At 35.2% G+C, this 19,864-nt stretch overlaps 1 protein-coding gene across 7 annotated transcripts in view; it reads right to left on the reverse strand.

The window, feature by feature from the left end:
• Positions 1 to 5,510: 5,510 nt before the first annotated feature.
• PTBP2 (polypyrimidine tract binding protein 2) overlaps positions 5,511 to 19,864 on the reverse strand; it is a 94,870-nt gene continuing 80,516 nt past the window's right edge. For 2 of the 7 annotated variants that reach the window (XM_034437270.2, XM_060690045.2), the window contains 6 exons: positions 11,007 to 11,143; positions 9,539 to 9,572; positions 9,041 to 9,133; positions 7,408 to 7,624; positions 7,229 to 7,306; positions 5,511 to 7,106 (listed from right to left, as the gene is read on the reverse strand). In XM_034437270.2, the coding sequence (XP_034293161.2) occupies positions 6,974 to 7,106; positions 7,229 to 7,306; positions 7,408 to 7,624; positions 9,041 to 9,133; positions 9,539 to 9,572; positions 11,007 to 11,143 (692 nt within the window). In that variant the 3' untranslated portion in view covers positions 5,511 to 6,973. Of the gene's footprint in view, positions 7,107 to 7,228; positions 7,307 to 7,407; positions 7,625 to 9,040; positions 9,134 to 9,538; positions 9,573 to 11,006; positions 11,159 to 19,864 lie in introns of all 7 variants that reach the window. The other 5 variants (XM_034437269.3, XM_087889978.1, XM_034437268.3 and 2 more) reach the window with 3 other exon arrangements.

Below are 19,864 nucleotides of genomic sequence, written 5' to 3' on the forward strand. Positions count from 1 at the left end.
ATTATAATGCTAGTTCTTACAGGAGTTATTTTGCAGCAACAGCCTAATATGAAATACATATTTGTACAGAGACACAACAAAAGTGTGCATCCCACGTAAATGGTGGTGAATAGTTACCTTAGGATATTGATTTTAACAAGAAGAAAAAAGATTGAAATCATGAAGAATAATTGGAAGAAAGCAACTTTATCTTCAGACAAGGAAAGTCACATTGATACAATGTGTATTTCAGTAACTTCAATGTCAAGAAAATGACCTACACTTGAGGCCAAATATGAAGCCATCTCTGGGAGGACAGGTTTAAGCATGAAAAATAGGATTCTACCAATTAGATTTTTAGAAGATGCCAAAGACACACAGTTAATAACTTTTGAGTGCTAATCAGAAATAAGATGGATGTTCAGAAAGCTGTTGCTAGGGGAAAGGGGGGCGGTTGGAGAATCATCCAAATAATGTGCAATTCAAAAATTAAAAGTGTGATGCAATTACTAATCAGTAAAAATGATTCTAATAAATCATTCAGCATTACATTTGCTCTTCATCAACTAAAGCCAAGGTATCTGAAGTTATTTACATTTTTAAAAGGCTCACCTGGCATTGCAAGTAATATTCATATCATTTGCATGTCACCTGACAACACTAGGATACAATTCTTATTTATTTTGAATTTTTGGGAATGAATTTATAATGAACAAAATTTAGAAAGGAGTCACTCAATGCCAATAGCCAGAATGCTAAAGAAAATACACTATTGGTTTCTAACTCTTATAATGAGGAGGGATAAGTAATGTATATCTTGCTACAATGGTTGCTAAAGATGGGAAGCCGGAGAAAGAAAGAAGAAGATAGTACGTAGTCCATTGCATAGCAATGTTGAAAGAAGGGAAAATTGCTGGAAGGAAGGAAACTTGAATATAGTGGGAATGGATTAGTAAGTCTTGATGGTAAAACAAGAACAGATTGGGTGAAGAATAAGATGGTGAATAAAGAATAAGGATCAAACTGCAAAATAAACATAATAAGTTGCTTTTGGATGGAGTGACAAGATTGCAGTGAAGAGATGCAGAATGTAATGTGTGAATCAGTGCATAGATTTGGAAGAAGATAAGAGTGCCTTGCAAGAATATTACTGTACAAAAAGGACTGTGAAGGGTTTAAGTCAGATTTCCTAACAGTTTATCTCTACGGCGGGGTGGTTGTAGTGTTACTATGTCTTTTTTCCATAAAGTTTATTACACTATGAAAGGGAATACTGTGATTGGTAGCTATATATGTAAATAAGTTACATTTAGTAACCTTTTATTTGTGTATTCAGTATGAGTACCTTTGATCGATAGAATGAGTGTTAAGAGACACTATTTAGGCCAATGAGTCCAATTTTCCACCATGTAATCCACATTTCTTAAAATGTAACTTTCTACAATTTTACATTTATCAAGTGATGGAGAGCAACTGGAAGAGGTGTGTGCAAAATAATTAAAATATGAAAGCATTTTGAGTGTTTTGTGATGCAAAATCCACATTTAATATATTTTGTTTTGAAGATGAAACAAAGCATGCTGTTTTAAGTATTTTGTTTTGTTTCAGAAAATGTTATTACATCATTATGGTCTAGTCTTTGCAATTAATGACTATTGAATGCAATAATTGACCTAGCCTTCCTGCAGCAGCTATGGTGACCCCAGTTATTATGTTGGTGAGATGGAAGAATGGCTCGGTATTTGGGAAAGGGCTTTTATTTATTATTTATTTATTTAATTTATATTGCTACCTATTCGCCCATGGCGACTCAAGGTGGCTTACAGAATATAAAACCACATTTGAAACAATAAAAATAACAAAAAGAATCAAATAATATAGTACAATATAACAAAATCATCCCCCACCTCCTACCACCCGCCCCAGTGACAGCAGATCACACGAGTCATTTAATGGACTCCATCCTGCTCTGGGCTCCCCAAGCCCGCTGGCAGAAACAGGTCTTCAGCGCCTTCCAGAAGAGTATTAGAGTGGGGGCCATTCTAATCTCTGGGGGAATGATGTTCCAGAGAGGGAGCCATCACGGAGAAGACCCTTCTTCTGGGCCCCACCAGGTGTATCTCCCTCGAGGATGGGACCCGCCATATTCCCGGCCTCCCTGCTCTGATGGGTTGGGTAGATGTGACCGGCAAGAGATGGTCCCTCAGATAACCTGGTCCCAAGCCATGAAGGGCTTTAAAGGTGCAACCAGCACCTTGAATTGCACCTGGAAGCAAATCAGCAACCAATGCAGTTCCCGCAGGAGAGGTGATATATGTGCATGTGGCCCCACAGGAGAGCTCCCGCAGGAGAGGTGATATAAATGCAGTGGCCCAAACCATGTGGGCCGCTGCATTTTGTACCAACTGGAGCTTCCGGATGCTCTTCTTTTAGCAGCATTTGGAGGAGCTAATGGTGCTAAATGGCACTCATTTCTGCTCTCTGTTAGAATCCAGGAGGCTGAAAGTAAAAGTCAGGAAGAAAAGGATCTGCCTCCTGTGCTACACTATTGGAATCCAAACTGGATAGTAATGGTGACCAAGAGGAATCAGACCATGTATTAGTACTGACATAGGCACATATTGAGTGTGTGAATTAAACATATCAAGCGTGAATCAAGTTGCATTGAGTGCCCTGGTAGTCCTTACATAGTGGAACTCCACCTACCCAACATGGCAAGGCACTCAATGTGCCTCTTCAATCCCCAGAAGTGGAGAAGCATGGTCAAGGCAGATTCTATACTTCACCATTCTTGGCATCAGAGTCTGCCTTAATAGGCCAAGTTCTGCAATTTGTTCTTTTCTTAGAAAAGATCTTGGATGAACCCCAGGAGAAGCGGCATTCAAAAAGCCTTGGGGACTCAAACATAACAGTGGAGTTATGCATTGACCAAAGTCCTTAAATGTAGAGCAAGCATTAGTACCATCTGATGGACATTTCATTCCCAGCAATAGATAAGAGTCTGGAGTCCAAGCTACTGAGCTTCTACACCGACTAGTGTATTGATTTGGCCAGTGGAAGAGAAAGGTTCCTTTTGTTAGCTTAGTAAGGCAGAGTAAAGCTTTAGGTTCTCCAGTTTTGGACAGCCAACACCAAAATCTACACAGATTGGGCAACGGTTGCCAGGTAGAACATGTCTTGCCCTCCAAACTGCATCTTCAGATAACATGGTAAAATTTCAAAATGCTTGTGCAGTTATTTAGTCCATGGTTTATTGTATAAGAAAGACACATTCAAGCATATTGGTTTGTCTGTTTAGTACAGCTCTGTTCCTTTGGGAATTCAAATCCACCCCCTTATTTTGATGAGAAACAATGGCAGTGTTTTCGTTTTTTCCTCAATATTTTAGAATATAAATGAAAAAACAACCAGAATTGGAAGACACTGGGTATTTCCTTAGTCTCTTTCTTGGACAGAAACACTTCTTTCTTTTACTCATTTACTCATTCCATTAACTTTCAAAACTTTTATTATACCTTTAACTTTTTCTACTGTCTTCATTTTCTTCTTCTTCATTGAAATGATTTGCTACTGCAATTGGTAATTTTTTAGGAACTCCATCAGTTCAGGGCACATCATCTTATATATTATGTAATATATTGGGCCACATTCAGTTTTAATTTTCCTTCAACTGTTCCAGCTACTTCCATTTCTTTTATTAGGGGTTCTTCCATTGGTTAGAATAAATGAAACCACAGTTGATTCTCTTATGCTTTTTGTTTAAACCTTCTGAAAGCAAAAGTTTTCAGCAAGATGAATCAGGGACACCCTGAGAGGGACATTCTTGGCACACTCAAGTCTTCTGTTAAATTCCAAAATCCTAGTTTCAGATGCTTATCTATTTTATTTTTATGTTTCAAGGAAGATAAATATAAATATAAAACTCATAAAAGAACACAGTCCAGTAAAAATGCTGAAACAGCAGGAATAAAAAGTGGAAGGTAACAGAAATCATATATACTGTGGGCTTTTTACCCCAGAAATCCATCTCCAGATTTTACAGCCTTGGGCACTTTTTCAGAGTGTACACCTAAGAGGAATACCGCAGAATGAATGCAATGGGTTCACTCCACATCCACATCCACTTTGCAAAGCTAAGTGATTCTGCAGTACACCACTCGTCTTTTCTCCTATAAGCAATCAAGTCAGTCTACTACATAATATAAAGCAGTTTGTCATGTGAGAGAGCTGCTTTTCCAAATACGTTAAATGACAAAAGATGCCTTTTATACTACATTCTTTGAACATCATGTACAGTTTACATGAATGCCTGCTTTTTATTATAAATCACCTAATCTTGTTTTTGAAAGGTAAAAAAAAATCGAAGTACACAACACTTTTAATGTAGATATTTAACTGCAAATATTGCATAATGTTTGGTGAAGGGAATTTATTATTTTTTCCTCCTGTTCCTCAAATTCTGTTCATGGGCATATATGAAGACTGGCTAAGTTATTAATTGGGATTATATCTTCCTACACAAGTGAATGAGTTCTGGCATGTACCTAGGGAATAATTATGTTTAAAAGTCCTTGATATTATCTTTGTGTTCATGTAAAATGATTCATTAAAATGATGTTTGAATTTAAATTATTAGTTCAAGTTTCCAGAAGAGCCTTAAACAAATCATTGATATACCATTACGTAAACATGGATTTGTTTCATTTTTAGTATAAAATTGTAAGCTAAACTCCAGTGAAATTAATACATCCCAATCATACATGATTGTGTACTGAGACTTAGATCAGATAAAAAGGCAAAAATCAAGCTTTAAAATAAATTGTTAAATATAGTTCTTGTAAAAATAATTGGGGATGTATATGTACTAGTGTAAAACTAGTAGGATAACATATTCAGCACCTTTTAGTTGTATTTAGCAGCTGACAAAGTTTGTCCTCCGTTTTTTCTCCTCCTTCCCCTCCCTCCATTGAGCAATTTGACAGTTTTGTTTAACCCACGTAATACCTGTGATTAGTGGAAAGGCTTTTTTAGCAGACACAGAAAATGGAAGATGAAACTGCAGCAGAAGCATGGCAAATCTGAAAAGTTAATTAGTGCATAAATCTATTTTAAAAACAAAAAAGATAGAACTTACAAGCTACGATAAAAAGTTATGTCTTTAAAGCTATAGATTATATAACAGGGTGGGAAATGTTTAATATCCATTTCTGTAAGTGAAGTGGTTAGACTTCCAAATGTATAAAGTATGTATGCTGTCCAAAGTATTATTTCTTTCCACAGCATTTGGTTTTTATATAGCATAAATCCAGAAGTTAAAAAAATCAGATTATTATGCTTTTCCCACCCTGACAGAGAATAAACATGAATTCAAAAGCACAGTGGAAGTGGGGGGAAAAGAAGAAAAGAGAGAAAAGGCAGCAGAGAAAGACAGAAGAGGTGAATACAGAGCTACAGAAGTGTTTATTGAGCATGCTACAGAGGCAAGCAGCGTACACATAAGAAGAAATTAAACAACCATCAAACCTCCCAACTTTGTTAGAAAATTAATTTTTAATTGTGCCGCTTTCAAACTATACTGAAATATTACATTTCTAAAGATGTAAAAACTCAACTAATAGAAAATATACATGACCTTTTTCTACATAGATAACATAATCTATGACTTTTGGAACTAAATACATCAATTGCAAAAAGTATTGGTCATTTGAACAGAATCAGTAAAACAGCCCAGATTGATAGAGGAACTGTTTCCAAATGATTTTTTTTTCCTGTAGATTCTGAGCCATGTTTATAGTAAAGGCAGATCCATTTCTAGTTATAAAATATTTTGAAGAGATTTATTAAAACTGAATATTACAATGCAAGGTAAATTAAGACTAAAGGCACATAAACTTTGGTCCCACCTGGTTGTCAGTTTTGTTTTTGTTTTTTTATAAAGAAAACTGCCAAAAAAATTATTAATCTTTCTGCAAAAGTTTGCAATACATTTTCTTCATCCTTGAAATACATGCACCAACTCCTGAACTAGCTAGACCAGTCTGAACATGCTCAGAAATCCACAACCATATTTCAAATTGTAATTACTAACTAAAAATGGCAATATATATTTAAATGCATGTAAGTTATGTCAACTTCAAAAAACATCTACAAAAAATATTCAGCCACAAACAAGACATTACTTAGTGCCAACATTTATATGATTCGCCCCAGAGTGTGTTTACAAAAAGGTTAAGACTTTATACAACTCTTTTTTCACTGAGGCTAAAAGCCACAGGAACTAACAAAAAACAGAAGAATCACTTTCAGACTTTTAAAGAAATTAACTCTTTGCATCTTTGTAGTTCTGACTAAAGCCTATATTTTCAACTAAACTAAATCTGAAATACAAAGGCCATTTTTACTGAGAGAAAAAATAATATGCCGAGTTTCTCTTCGAGAAGAGCAACTGATTTTGTTTTAAAAATGTTTCATGGAAAACTGATAAATCCCAAACAGAAAAAAAAGCTTAACCCTTTTTACACACTCTTGCCTAATACATATTTGGCATAATCCTGCAGAAGTTAGGTGCAACAAATTCCCCCTGAAATCAATGTTCTAATTCTTGGATTTCAATGGAATAAATGCAAGCCTAACATTCACTGGACTGCACCTATTAATTCCCATATAATGTGCCCCAAACAACCAAATTTTTAACTAGTAAATGCAACTCTAAGTTTTCCTTCTTTAAGGCACGTATGTTAACTAAGTTGAAAAACTATGGGATTTCCTCAGAATCCCCTTTAAACAAAATGGTTTCATAAACATATGCAAAACCAGCAGATAATATCACTGCTTCTTCCTTGCAAATCCTTTTTCATTTCATTTATACATAAACAATCAAGGAATGATAACAGCATGAAAAACAGATGTCCATCTCTGGTCCCCGCTTTCCCGAACAGTCATAGATGACAACACTAAACAATGTGATACAACCTTATTATTTTGATATCTCACTTCAAATGGTTGATTTGGAAAAAGAAACTCTCAGATGATGATTTTCTCCAAGATTGTAATTATGCAGATCAATCAAAGCCTGGATAGCTTCTTCTACTGTTGACATCTGAAGAAGGGCCATCTTGTGATCTCTTCTGGAACAAAGCAATGAAATTAGATACGAAAACAATACAAGAAAGTTTTAATATAAAACCTATTCTTACCAAAGACAGCTGCTCCCTCATTTTAAATGAAGTTTCAAAGAAAATGTGCTTACTGAAAAAATTTAAATGCTTTCACAGTGCCTCCAGTATTACCAAACAACATGCGCAGGTCATCTTCCGATACTGATGGTCTACAAAAAGAAGTAAAAGAGAGAAGAGAGACAGGAAAGGATTAAAAGCTACATTTGGCTTTTACATGAATTTTTCAAGGAATTTGCTAGCCAAGACTTACGGAATATTAGATAAATGAAGAGTTGCAGATGGAGGAAAAATATTTTGAAAGTTTTTTGAACCAGGCTTCTTGAAACGATGAAGAGGTGAATTGCCAAAATCTTTTGTTAAGCCTTGGTCATCGAGACCTTCTCGAGGTAGCTGAACTGTTTGATGTTTGGAAAGAGTGACACGAATAATCTTGCCATACATTTTCTGCCCATTAAGATGGCTCATAGCTAAACAAAAGTAATGAAGATTATTGCTTCAGTCCTTATATCAATTTAACAATATAACTTTTTGATATATTTATTGTTTTAAAAAGAGTCTGGTGGCAATTTGTTTTATTAAATGAAGATATGAAAAAAGATGTAATTTTTTTTCTGCCCAATATCAATGTTATTTGAAATACTGAAGGTTTCTCAAAGAAGAGTTTTTTAAATTTTAAAAAACAAACAGAAAAACAATCTAAATAATAAAAAAAAATAGCATGAAAAATAAAGCATAGTATATTCTATCTATCTATCTATCTATCTATCTATCTATCTATCTATCTATCTATCTATCTATCTATCTATCTATCTTTCATGTGTCTAGTCTGCCCATGAACTCTAAAATAAAATAAATAAATTTACTATTTATGATTCCAGTGCATAGTAGACATCTAATCTCAATCTAAGTAACATAATATAGAAAGCCTTGGAAAAAAGGAATGTCCTAAAATACTTGGTACTGAAAAGAGACTAACAATGAAGCCTGGCTGTCCTATTTGGAAAGGGCATTCAATAAGCAAGACCCTGCAGGCAAGAAGGTTGATGTCTCTGTCATTTTCCATTCCAAATTTTCCAGGGCTGTCTAGAACTCTTTTTTTATTGAATTACTACTGAATTTCGATGAATTTCTACTTAAAATTAAAATTAATTTTTAAGTTTCATTCACATCACTGTGTATTCAGTAAAGCAAGAGGAAAACCAAAGGAAAATAATGGCTTATTTAATATACAAATCAGATGATTTAATTACTACCAGTAATTAGGCAGATCAATTTTATAATACATATCTAAAAAGACATGTTTCAGCAGAACAGTAAACAATGGTGCATTTTTGTAAGTTGGTGCATTCTGGAGCAGAATCTGAAAGAATTATATAATGTGCCATGTACATAAAAATTTCTTATAAATAAGATTATGTTTAACATAAGTAGGCAAGTTAATGAATTACCCTCATTAGTCTCATTCCCTTCCTTAAAGATAAAATTATTTTTAATGCAACCTCGGAAGAAAAGAGCATGAATCTGCAATATTCTGTTATTTAACTATCCACCCATCACAGGTGCAACTTTGCAATTAATAAACTATCTCACAGGTACAGAGGGTTGAGATCTAAGAAAAACAAACATCCGGAAAAAAAGTCTGTAGCTGCATCCACTGAAAAGTAAATTTGAATCCTGACATTGTACTGTCTGATCGAACAGCCTCATGTTCAGAAAACAGTTATCTATCTGCAGAACATATTAGGCAACTTTACAGACTTTATTCACCCCTACAGAATCCTATGGTTTTATAAACTGTGAAATATGAAGTTTCCCAAATAATTTTAAGAAATACTGAAAACCAAGAATGAAATGGAAGAAGAAAAAAAACATGTTAATCTCACCAAGCTGTGACTGGTTTCCATCAGCCATCTGTATAAGAGCACTGTCTTTCTTATTGTATAAAATCTTCACTCGTTGTACATCCCCATAAACACCTTTTTAGGATTAGAAAAGTAACCCAAAAGAAATAGTATTTTAAATATAGCTAAATAGAATACTTTGAAACATCAATGAAACATTCGGACAGATCTTTCACTTCTTCCAGCATTCACACAAATGAATAAGAAGAACAAGATTTTGAATAGGTGGATTTTGAAAAAAGGAAGACATTTTTGATATACCCTCAAAGCTATGAGAATGGTTTTAAATAAAAGACCATGCAAAATAAAATCACATGCATTAAAAGAAAAGTTTGCATCTATGGAGTTTAAAAATAGCAAAAGAAAAATAGCAAAAGATTTACTATTCAACTTTAAGCCAAACTGCTAGCTATAAATAAGAATTAAGGTGAAACAAATAATTAAATCAATAATAAAAGTATAGTGCTAACGATAACATACCGAAGAGGGTAAACAGACTTTGGGGCGTAACCATCTTTAGAAGGAGAGAAGAGCAAGCAGCATAAGACAAGAAGAGAGAAGAGTCGAGGAAGAGCGGAGATGAACAGATCATCCATAACGAAGGGTGGTTCCCGCAGAATGGTGAGGTGGTCATGGATCATGGTTCAAGGCGGTTAATTGGGGCAAGTTGGTCCGAGGAACATTTTGTTCAAGCACAGAAGCATGAACATAGGGGATGGAGACAGGGGTGTAGACAAGGAATGCAAAGGATAGGATAGGGGAGGGTGTGGGAATTTGGGAAGAGACAGGGAAAGGGTAGGTGAGCACACAGGGAGAAGATGAAATGGGGAAGGGAAACAGCAATGCAGAAGAAAAATAAGGAAGTGGGGAACAAAAAAAAAATAAAATATAGGTCAGTACATAGGAAATGCAGGAATTTGGTCAGAAAATGGTTGGTTTATGTATTGTACAAGAAAAACTGAGTAAAATGTAGTCACCCAAGACAAAATATGGGTAAAGTACATCCATATCATACAGTAAATTACATTTCAATAGAACATGAAAAAACATGCAATAGAAACTTAAAGAAAAAAAAATCCTCTAAACTTTAACTGCATAAGCATGTCTGGTTATGAAATGCAGGGAGAAGTCTTTCAAATGGCACTCTGATTCAAGCATTTTAACACGCAAGACTATGAATGACGAAAATGAGAGAAGTATAATGGTTCAATATTAAAACAGAGGCCAGTCAAATGGAACACATAGTCAAAGTAGACAAACCGATACAAACTATCCCACATTTCATACCAGCTTCCACAGCAAGTCAAAGTAAAGATCCAAGGCAATAAAATGCAAAACTAAAAGTAACTCAGACTTCAGAGTTAAGGAAATAATAAAACAAAGGTTTTCTAAAAAGGAGACAAAATGAATAGCAACTGCAAAAGAAAAGAAAAATTACTAAGAGAGATTGAAGAGTGCTGGATCAAATCGCTGGGAGGAACCTTCAAAGAAAAATTAGTTAGAGTTGTTCACATACATTAATACAACAAAAAGAGCAGGGATGTGTAAGCATGAAATGAATAAGCAAAGGAACAACTATAACAACAAAATAGCAGTTTTATTAAATTCTATATTTCAAAATGGAACACACTGTTACAAAAATAAGCTAAAAAAAAATCCAGAACATGCAGTGTTTACTCTCTCTAGTTTTTTTTAAAATGAAACATAGGTAGCCAAGTGGGAAAGGGTTATTTTAAAAAGGCTAGCTACCTCCAAAATCAAAAGTAATTAACAGTACAGAACATATTGGATTCCAGCCATAACGCAATCTGAAGTAACATGAATAAATTAAAAGTCCATCTTAAGATATGGAAGCAAGCTCAAAATAAGAAGGGTACATAAAAATTTGAAAAAGAATGAAGCATGATTAAAGAAAAAAGAATGCTGAAGAGAGAGTAGATACACTAACCTCTTCATTTAAATTGCTAACCAAAAGGACTGTATTGCCACCAGTTGAAACTCCAGGCATACCCACACGGCCCGCTGCTGCTGCCGCCGCCGCCGCAGCATTTGGAATCCCCAAAGGACTCAGCGCTCCTGGAACAGCTGCAACAGGAAGCCCTAATTTTAAAATAAAGCATATTTTACGAAACACACACAAGTCGCTCTAATATAGCCTAATTAATGCTCCCATTGCTGAAACCAATTCTTTATGATAAAGAGACTCTATGGCAGTGTTCTCAACCTTGGCATCTATAAGATGTGTGGACTTCAACTCGCAGAATCATCCATCCAGCATGCTCTTCAACTGACTAATATAAATCGAAGCAAATGATGTTATTTCTTTTACAACAAATTCCAGATTAAGGCTTTTTTAATTAAAAAAAAATCCCTTCTAGCAAAGGAGAGAAAAAAATCTCTAATCAATTTGAGTTTGAAGCATTTTTACCTACATAATCTTTTGGAAAAAAATAACAAAAGTAACAAAGGGAAAAGAGTACACATTTTTGTATTTCACTATTCCTCAGAATTTAATAAAATTCATTTCTTAATCAGCAAACTGCCCCTAATATAGTGCAAATTAGTTATCAGAAGTGATGGAAAGTTTACAGATATGTAAGTATCAAATTCTACAATGGACAATCACCCTTCCTAATTTTGAAGTCATCATTGCCACTGTCCTGCCTTCTAAAGAAAAATTCTCTAAGGGTTACAAACTATATTCTATGACAGTATTTCTCTAGAATAGTTTATTCACAATTTTCTTCAGAATAATTTATTCACAATTATCTGTTCTAAGTGTGAAATCAATCTGTATTAGTACCTTGTAAAACTATGATTCAATATTACAGAGATTAACATAAATTTTTTTACCGGGACCGCCTGCTACCACCAATAGCCTCCCACCGACCGGTACGCTCCCATAGAGAGGGGCTCCTCCGGGTGCCGTCGGCCAAACAATGTCGACTGGCGGCCCCCAGGGGAAGAGCCTTCTCTGTGGGGGCACCTACTATCTGGAACGAGCTCCCCCCGGAGATATGGAGGATCCCGGATCTGCGTACCTTCCGTCGCGCGCTTAAGACGTTCCTATTTCATCAAGCCGGCCTGACCTAAATTTTCCTCTTTTAAATGGGAATTTTAAATTTGGTTTAAATTATTGGGGTTTTTAAAATGGTTCAGCCAAATTTATTTAATCGGTTTTATCTCTGTTTTAAATTTTGTATCTATATGTTTTATTTCATGGCTGTTCACCGCCCTGAGTCCTTCGGGAGTAGGGCAGTATACAAATTAAACAAACAAACAAACAAACAAACAAACAAACAAATAAATAAATAAATAAAAATGTGCCTGTGCTGTTTATCCTTTGGTATTGAGTGAAAAAACTACTTGCAAATAGTATCAAAATCTGGTGATCATGGACTAGTGAGTATTACTTGTACCTAGTATTACTAGACGGAGTACCATTGCCTACTCCCTCCCCGAATTTAAAAGCAACAACTCCCTCCTCAAATCTATATATTTAAAAGCCAAATACCCTTCACTCATCACAAAATCTCCAGAATGGTAAAACCTACAAACTTGAAATTGGCACATATGTTCCTCTGGGCTTCTAGGTGCTTGCTAAGAAAGGATTTTTCAGAATGACCATCAGATCACTAGTATTTCATATACAGTATTATATTCACACACTCTGATGCTAAGGAGTTAACATTCTATTCCCACTCCCCACCTGAAAAGAACTCTGTTCCAACTGCCAGTTGCCTCACATTCTGTTACCTCAGTTCAAACTGGCAGACGTTCCACTCCTTCACTCAGGAGCGGTCTGGGGCTCTTTACAGTACTAAACGTCGCTACCTCACCAAAATGTCTACGCCTTCCACCTATGGAACTGCTTTCGAACTCAAGGCGGCGGGAGATATTCCCTTAAGAGTTAATCCCTTAAATTTCAATTTCCGACCACCACTGAGCCAACGGATTGTGAACCTTTCTCCTGCATAGTGTCCCAGCCCCAAATCACTTCTTACACTGACCTCCTCAGTTCAGACGAATCTGTTCCTTCTACTGTAACACCAGTTAAAGGGAAAAGAGGGGAAAATGTAGGAAAAGATTTACAGATGTAATTAGGAAAACACAAGTAAGGGAAGCTGCAAAAAAGTATTGTCAAAGTCATCCTGAAGTCAATAGAGAGGCTGTAAAAAAGTATGCATCTAATAATCCCTACGTTAATCAGGCAGCTACAGCTAAATACAATGAAAAGGTATCACAAATTAGTTCAATGCCTTGGACTAATAAGTATTTGTCTGGTTTTAAATATGAATCCCAGATTGATTACTCCAGGGGAAAGGTTGTTGATCTCGGACCCCCGTTACCCTGTGCCTGGTGCCATGCCCTGAAGTGGCAGGATGAGACTCCCGGGATGTGCTGCAGTGGCAGTAAAGTCCAACTCCCTCCCCTTGAGCCCTCCCCTGAACCCTTACACAGCCTTCGCACCCACCAGCATCCAATGGCAGAGCACTTCCTTTCCACTGCCTGGAAATACAATGGATGCTTCCAAATGACATCTTTTGGAGCCAGAGAGGTAAAGGAGGAAAATTTTATGCCAACATTCAAAGTGCAGGGACAAGCCTACCACAGGATAGGAAGTATCATGGTGGGGCCTCAGCAGCAGCCTTCATTTCTCCAGATATGTGTCAATTTATCAAGCCCCGATCACAGAGTTTTGTAGCTTCCCTATGAATGCTAAGATTTTTAATAAGATAACATTACAATTATTTTTGTAATTTTGGTTTATAAAATTCCTGTTATAAAGCTGAATCCTTTGCCAAGAATGATGTTTTTCTTTCAAACACTACATATTTTGACATTTTATATATCATTTAAGCAATGGCAGAAAGATCTATCCAAGTTTGTATGGCAATGGAATAAAAAAAAAGGTTAAATATAAAATACTCCCAGATCCTGTCATGGATCCGCCTCTGGACCCCTCTCCAGACGCGAGTTTGGAGGGGGAGGTTTGAATAGAGGACAGCCCAGAGCTGAGCGATGGTCCAGATCGGGGCTGAGAATGCTAGCCTGGGTGGATCGGATGAGCAACAGGCTGAGGCTAAGCGAGGCAAGCCACAGCTGCAGTTAGATGGTCAGGAGGTTCCAGGTAAGAATCGGGAGCAGCTGCCACCCATTAGCAACAAGGAGGAAGTGAAATCCACACCTCCTCCTGATCCAGGGTCACCTAGGGCAGAAAGGACACAATGCCAGTCAGCTAAATTATTTGTGAGGAGGCAACCTCGTGAAGGGCCGCACTAGTGTTGCCTACTTAATCCCACCCCAAGGATTTGAATGTTGCGGCAGCGTGCCCAGTTCTGTGCCTTGTGTGTTCGTGCCATGTAACCTGACCCATTTAACTTGTGGACTTTTTTGTTGGACTTTGTGTGTAAACCGATCGACTCTGTTTACCCAGTGACTCTTGCCATGCTGAGCTAGGAATCCAAACCGGCACATTGTGGGTGCTTTCTGAGGACGTGTTTAGTGTTGAATAAACTCCTTTATAGAACTCTTGCTGTATGTGTGTGAAATGGAGCAGCACAGACCCAAAGGAACAAGGAAGAGTTGAATCACCTAACTTGACTTTGTATTTTGCAACCTGCTATTTGATTTGGATGAGAGTAGGTTCTCCTGAGATATAAGAGAATTTTAAAATTAGAAGAACACAATCTGAGATTTGGATGGCATGGGTTTCTTTTTTGGTACGATAAACTTAAGGTTAATGTAGATCTTAAGAATAATTATATTAGAACGATCACACTGAGATTGTGTAATAGATATAAACCCAGACTGTGCCCAAAAATGTCTTCAGGGATCTCAGCACAAGAAGTATTTTATAGGAGAAAAAAGAACAGCAAGCAAAGAGGCTAACCTATTGAGAGGTTTTTAAAACAAGAGCATGGAGAATATAAGATGAAATTAAAAGAACAGCTGCCTGTAGAGGGAGTAGTTTTCAATGGTTTTTGTATGTATAATGAAGAAAAAGATTTAAGGTAGATATGCCATTTAGAACCGAAAAGCAGAAGGCAGAATTTGTAGTTAAATTCTGTAAAAAGATGAACATGTAATTGCTAAAATATATAAACTTTTATTCAACTGTAAAACAAAAGAATACATGGAAGAGTGCATGATAAAGAACTTTGGACATAGTGTATTGATAAAGTGTGAGAAAAAATGTGGTTAAAAGATATAAAATTTACTTTTTGTTAGACAGTATTTCTAACAGTTAGACTTCAGAAAAATTGTATAAAGGTACTTCAAATTTATACTGGAAATGTGGACAACAAAAAAGGTCACTGTATCATGTATGGTGGACGTGTAAAAAAAAGCCAGAAAATTTTGGGTTCAAATATACACAATGATGCAAAGAATTTAAAAAACTTAATATTTGATTAATACCAGAATTTTAATTTGTGCTGAGATTAATGGACAATTAGAAAAGAGCCATGGAAAGCTATCTTTACATATGATTACTTTTTATGTAAGACTATGCACAAAAACAAAAACAAAATATGCATACTTAGTATAAAGATAAAAAAGAATCCATAATGAATTTATTTTGGAACCATAATAGAATTTCTGAACATGAATAGATTTATAAGCAACATTTTTTTATAAATCCATCTCTCCCCCCCCAACAGATTTATATACTATTAAACGGGCCATATAATTCAGTGATTGGAGGTCGAAGACTATAATTGCAGAAATAGTTATTTGACTAATAATACAAGATATATATTGAATAAGAGATCTGCATGTCACAAATTGCACAAATCCTTCACTGATACAGAATACTAAAATCCAGTGTCATATTATTATCTTTACTAAATATGTCATGATCATGACACACCCCAGGTTCTTGCTTTGGCCATTGAACAATATGAGATTCAGTAGTCCAACATGATTTTAGATATAATGCTTGGATGAAAGAATCAAAATAAAGTAAATATATTAAAATGTCATAGTTGAACACTCAATAAAACCTATAATTTCCCATGGAGATCTATTATATATCATCATATTTTTAGAAAGTTCGTGGAATAAGTAAACAGTTTCTAGAATGAATGATGAAACCGTCTTTTTTCTTGGGAAATATATACAGAGGGCATTACATTTGCAAAGCCGGTCTATTGCATCCTATAAATATAACTCTGGCTCAGACTAGAGCAAACAAAAGTAAATTAACCTAACAAAAAAACCTCTCATTTCAAAAATGCCACTCTGACAAGTAATACGAACATTAAACTCCAATACTCGAGACCAAATGGGATGAAGAAAGAAGTAACAAATCCTTCAGTGAGGGCACTGTAGGGATAGAAAATGGTCTAAGAGTTGATCTCTTGAAAAAAGATGCTGAAATCATAATACACCTGAAAAGAGTTCAAGAATGCAAGTTGAATCTTCACATTGGTCAGAAGTAATAATGTAAAAACTGGTGAACAGAAGGTTTCCAAACTCCTTATTTCATATACTTAAAGTAGTAGAAGAGCTACTACAAGGAGACCTCTACATTTTTACTCATAGCAACACATTTGACAAGCAACTAGCCTTAATGAAATATGGATTCATTGCTGATACTTTATATTTTTCCCCTTTTTGTTAATCTCTTTCCGCCCCTCCTCCTATTCTTCTTTTTTTCCCCTCCTTGTCTTTCCCCCTATAGAGATCTATATATTTTGATTATATCTTTACTTTTTTACATTTCTATATTCATATTATACACCTATAAAAATTATTTATATACATATTTACATTTTTATTCTTTTCTTCTTGTATTTATGTTTCTTTATTGATGGTGTTAAGCCAATTATACCATTTGTTCCATATTCTGCAGTAGTCTGTCTCTTCTTTTTCTTTGATTTCTTTTGTTAATCTGTCCATTTCAGCACATTCTAAGATTTTATCTATTAGTTCTTCTTCGGTTGAGATTTTTTCTTGTTTCCAGTTTTTTGCATATGTTATTCGTGCTGCAGTTAACATATGTATCATCAAAAATTTTATTTCTTTGGGGTATGGTTTTGTAAAGATTCCTAACAGGAATGTTTCTGGTTTCTTTTCTATTTGCAGTTTTGTTATTTGTTCCATCCATTTCTTAATATTAGACCAAAATTTTTTTGCTGCTGGGCACGTCTACCATAGATGGTAAAAGGTTCCTTGAGATTTCTTAAAATGCTTAAAAAGGATAAGCTATTTATTTATATGTCGTATGTTGTGTAAATGTCTAATTTGTGTTTTAATAAAATTTATAAACTTTTAATTAAAAAAGAAAGAAAGATGGATTCATTGCTAACTAGAAATAGGATTGTTATTTTTCTTCCTCACAAGCATATGACAATTCTAAAATGATACTGCCTGATTTGGGGCTTTGCCTTTATAGAAATTTATTTCAGCAATCCAAGTAAACCTGAAGGAATACCAACTGCCTCAAATGCCATTTGTGTAACTGCCTTAACTAGGCTGGAAAATTCTTTGGGGGGGGAAAGGTGATATAAGAACTAATACTGCAGTGTCCTTATAACCAGTCCTTCCTCTCTGTCAAAAAACAGATAATGGAATTCACTTTCTGCACCCAAATCAATAAAATTCTTTTCTATTCAAAATGGGACTTAACAACTTTACCTATTATTGAAACATGGCTATACTTAGGAGATCATTATTTTGTATATTCTGGAAAAATGAGGAAGCTAACAACAGCAATGTTTTCTTGCTCAAGATATTATGTTAAGAATTCATTAAGAAATTAGAAATATCTCTGTTCCTTTTTTGCTTTTGGGTACACTAGTAGACACTAATCTTAAAAGCTGAATGATTTCATGTGTAAAGCAAAGATTCTTCTTCATCAGTTTAATGTAATATTAAATTGACTGGGATTTCCACAGGGCAAAAATACCAAATTTCCTTTTTAGTAAATACACTCAGTAGGTATGTGACTCCTAGAGATTATATGAGACTCTTAACTTTCTGTGCTGCAAACTTGAGATTCAGTTTGTAGTTTCATAGACACTATAGTTAGTTCTCGATTTACAACAGTTCATTTAGTGACCATTTGAAATTACAATGGCACTTTAAAAAGTGACTTATGACTGTTTTTAACACTTATGACTGTTGCAACATTTTCATGGCCATGTGATCAAAATTCAGATGCTTGGCAACTGACTCATATTTATGACAGTTGCAGTGTTCCAGGGTCATGTACCATGTTTTGCGATCTTCTGACAAGCAAAGTCAATGGGGAAGCCAGATTCACTTAACAACCATATGGCTAACTTAACAACTGCAGTGGTTCACTTAACAACTGTGGCAAGAAAAGTAATAAAATGAGACAAAATTCACTTAAAAACTATTTCACTTAGCAACAGAAATGTTGGGCTCAATTATGGTCATAAGTCGAGGACTGCCTGTAGTTCAAACCATATTAAGTGATGAAATAAGTTTCTGTCCCTGCCCCAATTTATGGGCAGGCTCTCTGCTTTCTGCACATTGTATTGGGTCAATTACATATAGACAGTATTTATGAAGTGAGAACATGCTGACCTCAAGTTATCGCTGTTTCTGGGGGTGGTTTTTGTTATCTATCCTCACCTAAACCTAAACCAACATCAACAAAAGCTCTGGCCCTGCAACAGAACTTTTCCAGCTCAAGTCCACATAGCAATTTACCAGATTAACATAAAACAATCCCATCTCCAAAATTAGATGGAAGGGTTAAGCTTTATCAGAATGCCCTTCTATTTCTAAATAGGATCTCGGGGCAGATTTCCGCAGAGACTTAGATAATAAAAGTCACTGAAGAAAACAGATTAACAAATTAAAAACCTAATAGGTCATAAAGTGTCATGAAAAATTGTGGCAACAATTGCATACAGTCTATGTTGAATGCATTGGGAAGGAGGCATTATTAAAATAGCTGGTTAAGTGATAATTAATGAGTTTTTTGTTACTTGTTCAAGACTGTAATCTTTAGTTACTTTTGTAATTCAACCCCTAATGGTACAGTTCTATCCTCCCGTGGAAATAAATGTCAATTGTTAAATGACTTTTACTATCTCTCTAATTTTTTATTACTAAGCATGTGAATTTCTTTTGCCTAATTACACAGAAGAATCTCAACTCATCAGAAAAATGGCATAATTTATTTGTCTACACTAATAGATCAAATGCTTATTTATCCTCTAATTCTATAGTCCTAATGGAAAAGATATTCTTGTCCTACTTGTATAATTTCCAAATCACTTACTCAGGCAGCTTCAATAGTATTCTTTCTCTCGACTAAACATTACCTGCACTATATGGACTCTCACAGCAGTTTGACGAGAAGAAACGTATTCATGTAAAATATAAATGGGATTTCTAGTGATAAAAGTATCCAAATGCACCTTGCAAAGATTTAAATTTACTTTTAGTTCTGAATGGGCAAACTCTTAAACACTCTTCCCCCTCAAGACTAAATTATGGCACTATCAAAATGCTATTGTTCTTAAGTTCAAGCAGAGAACTAATACAGTGTCACAGTTTTCCTCCATGTGATTTTCTTCCATAAAATACAAAATGTGTGTCAATAAAAGAATCTAGAACTCTTCCTAACAAAACCAGAAAGCAAGCTTTTCTATTTGTTGAAGAGATTTTTTCCTTTACAAAAACATAAAAAAGCAGATTGAAATTGTATCCAATTTACAATAAATGAAAGAACAGACCATAGAAATATATATGAACAAAGACCATGGAGTAACATTTACAGTTTTAAACTGAAAATCAGAAATTGTATGAGCTACATATACCTTACAT

This window comes from Pantherophis guttatus, chromosome 3 (genome assembly GCF_059756535.1).
Source record: "Pantherophis guttatus breed Tessera chromosome 3, ASM5975653v1, whole genome shotgun sequence".
NCBI lineage: Eukaryota > Metazoa > Chordata > Lepidosauria > Squamata > Colubridae > Pantherophis > Pantherophis guttatus.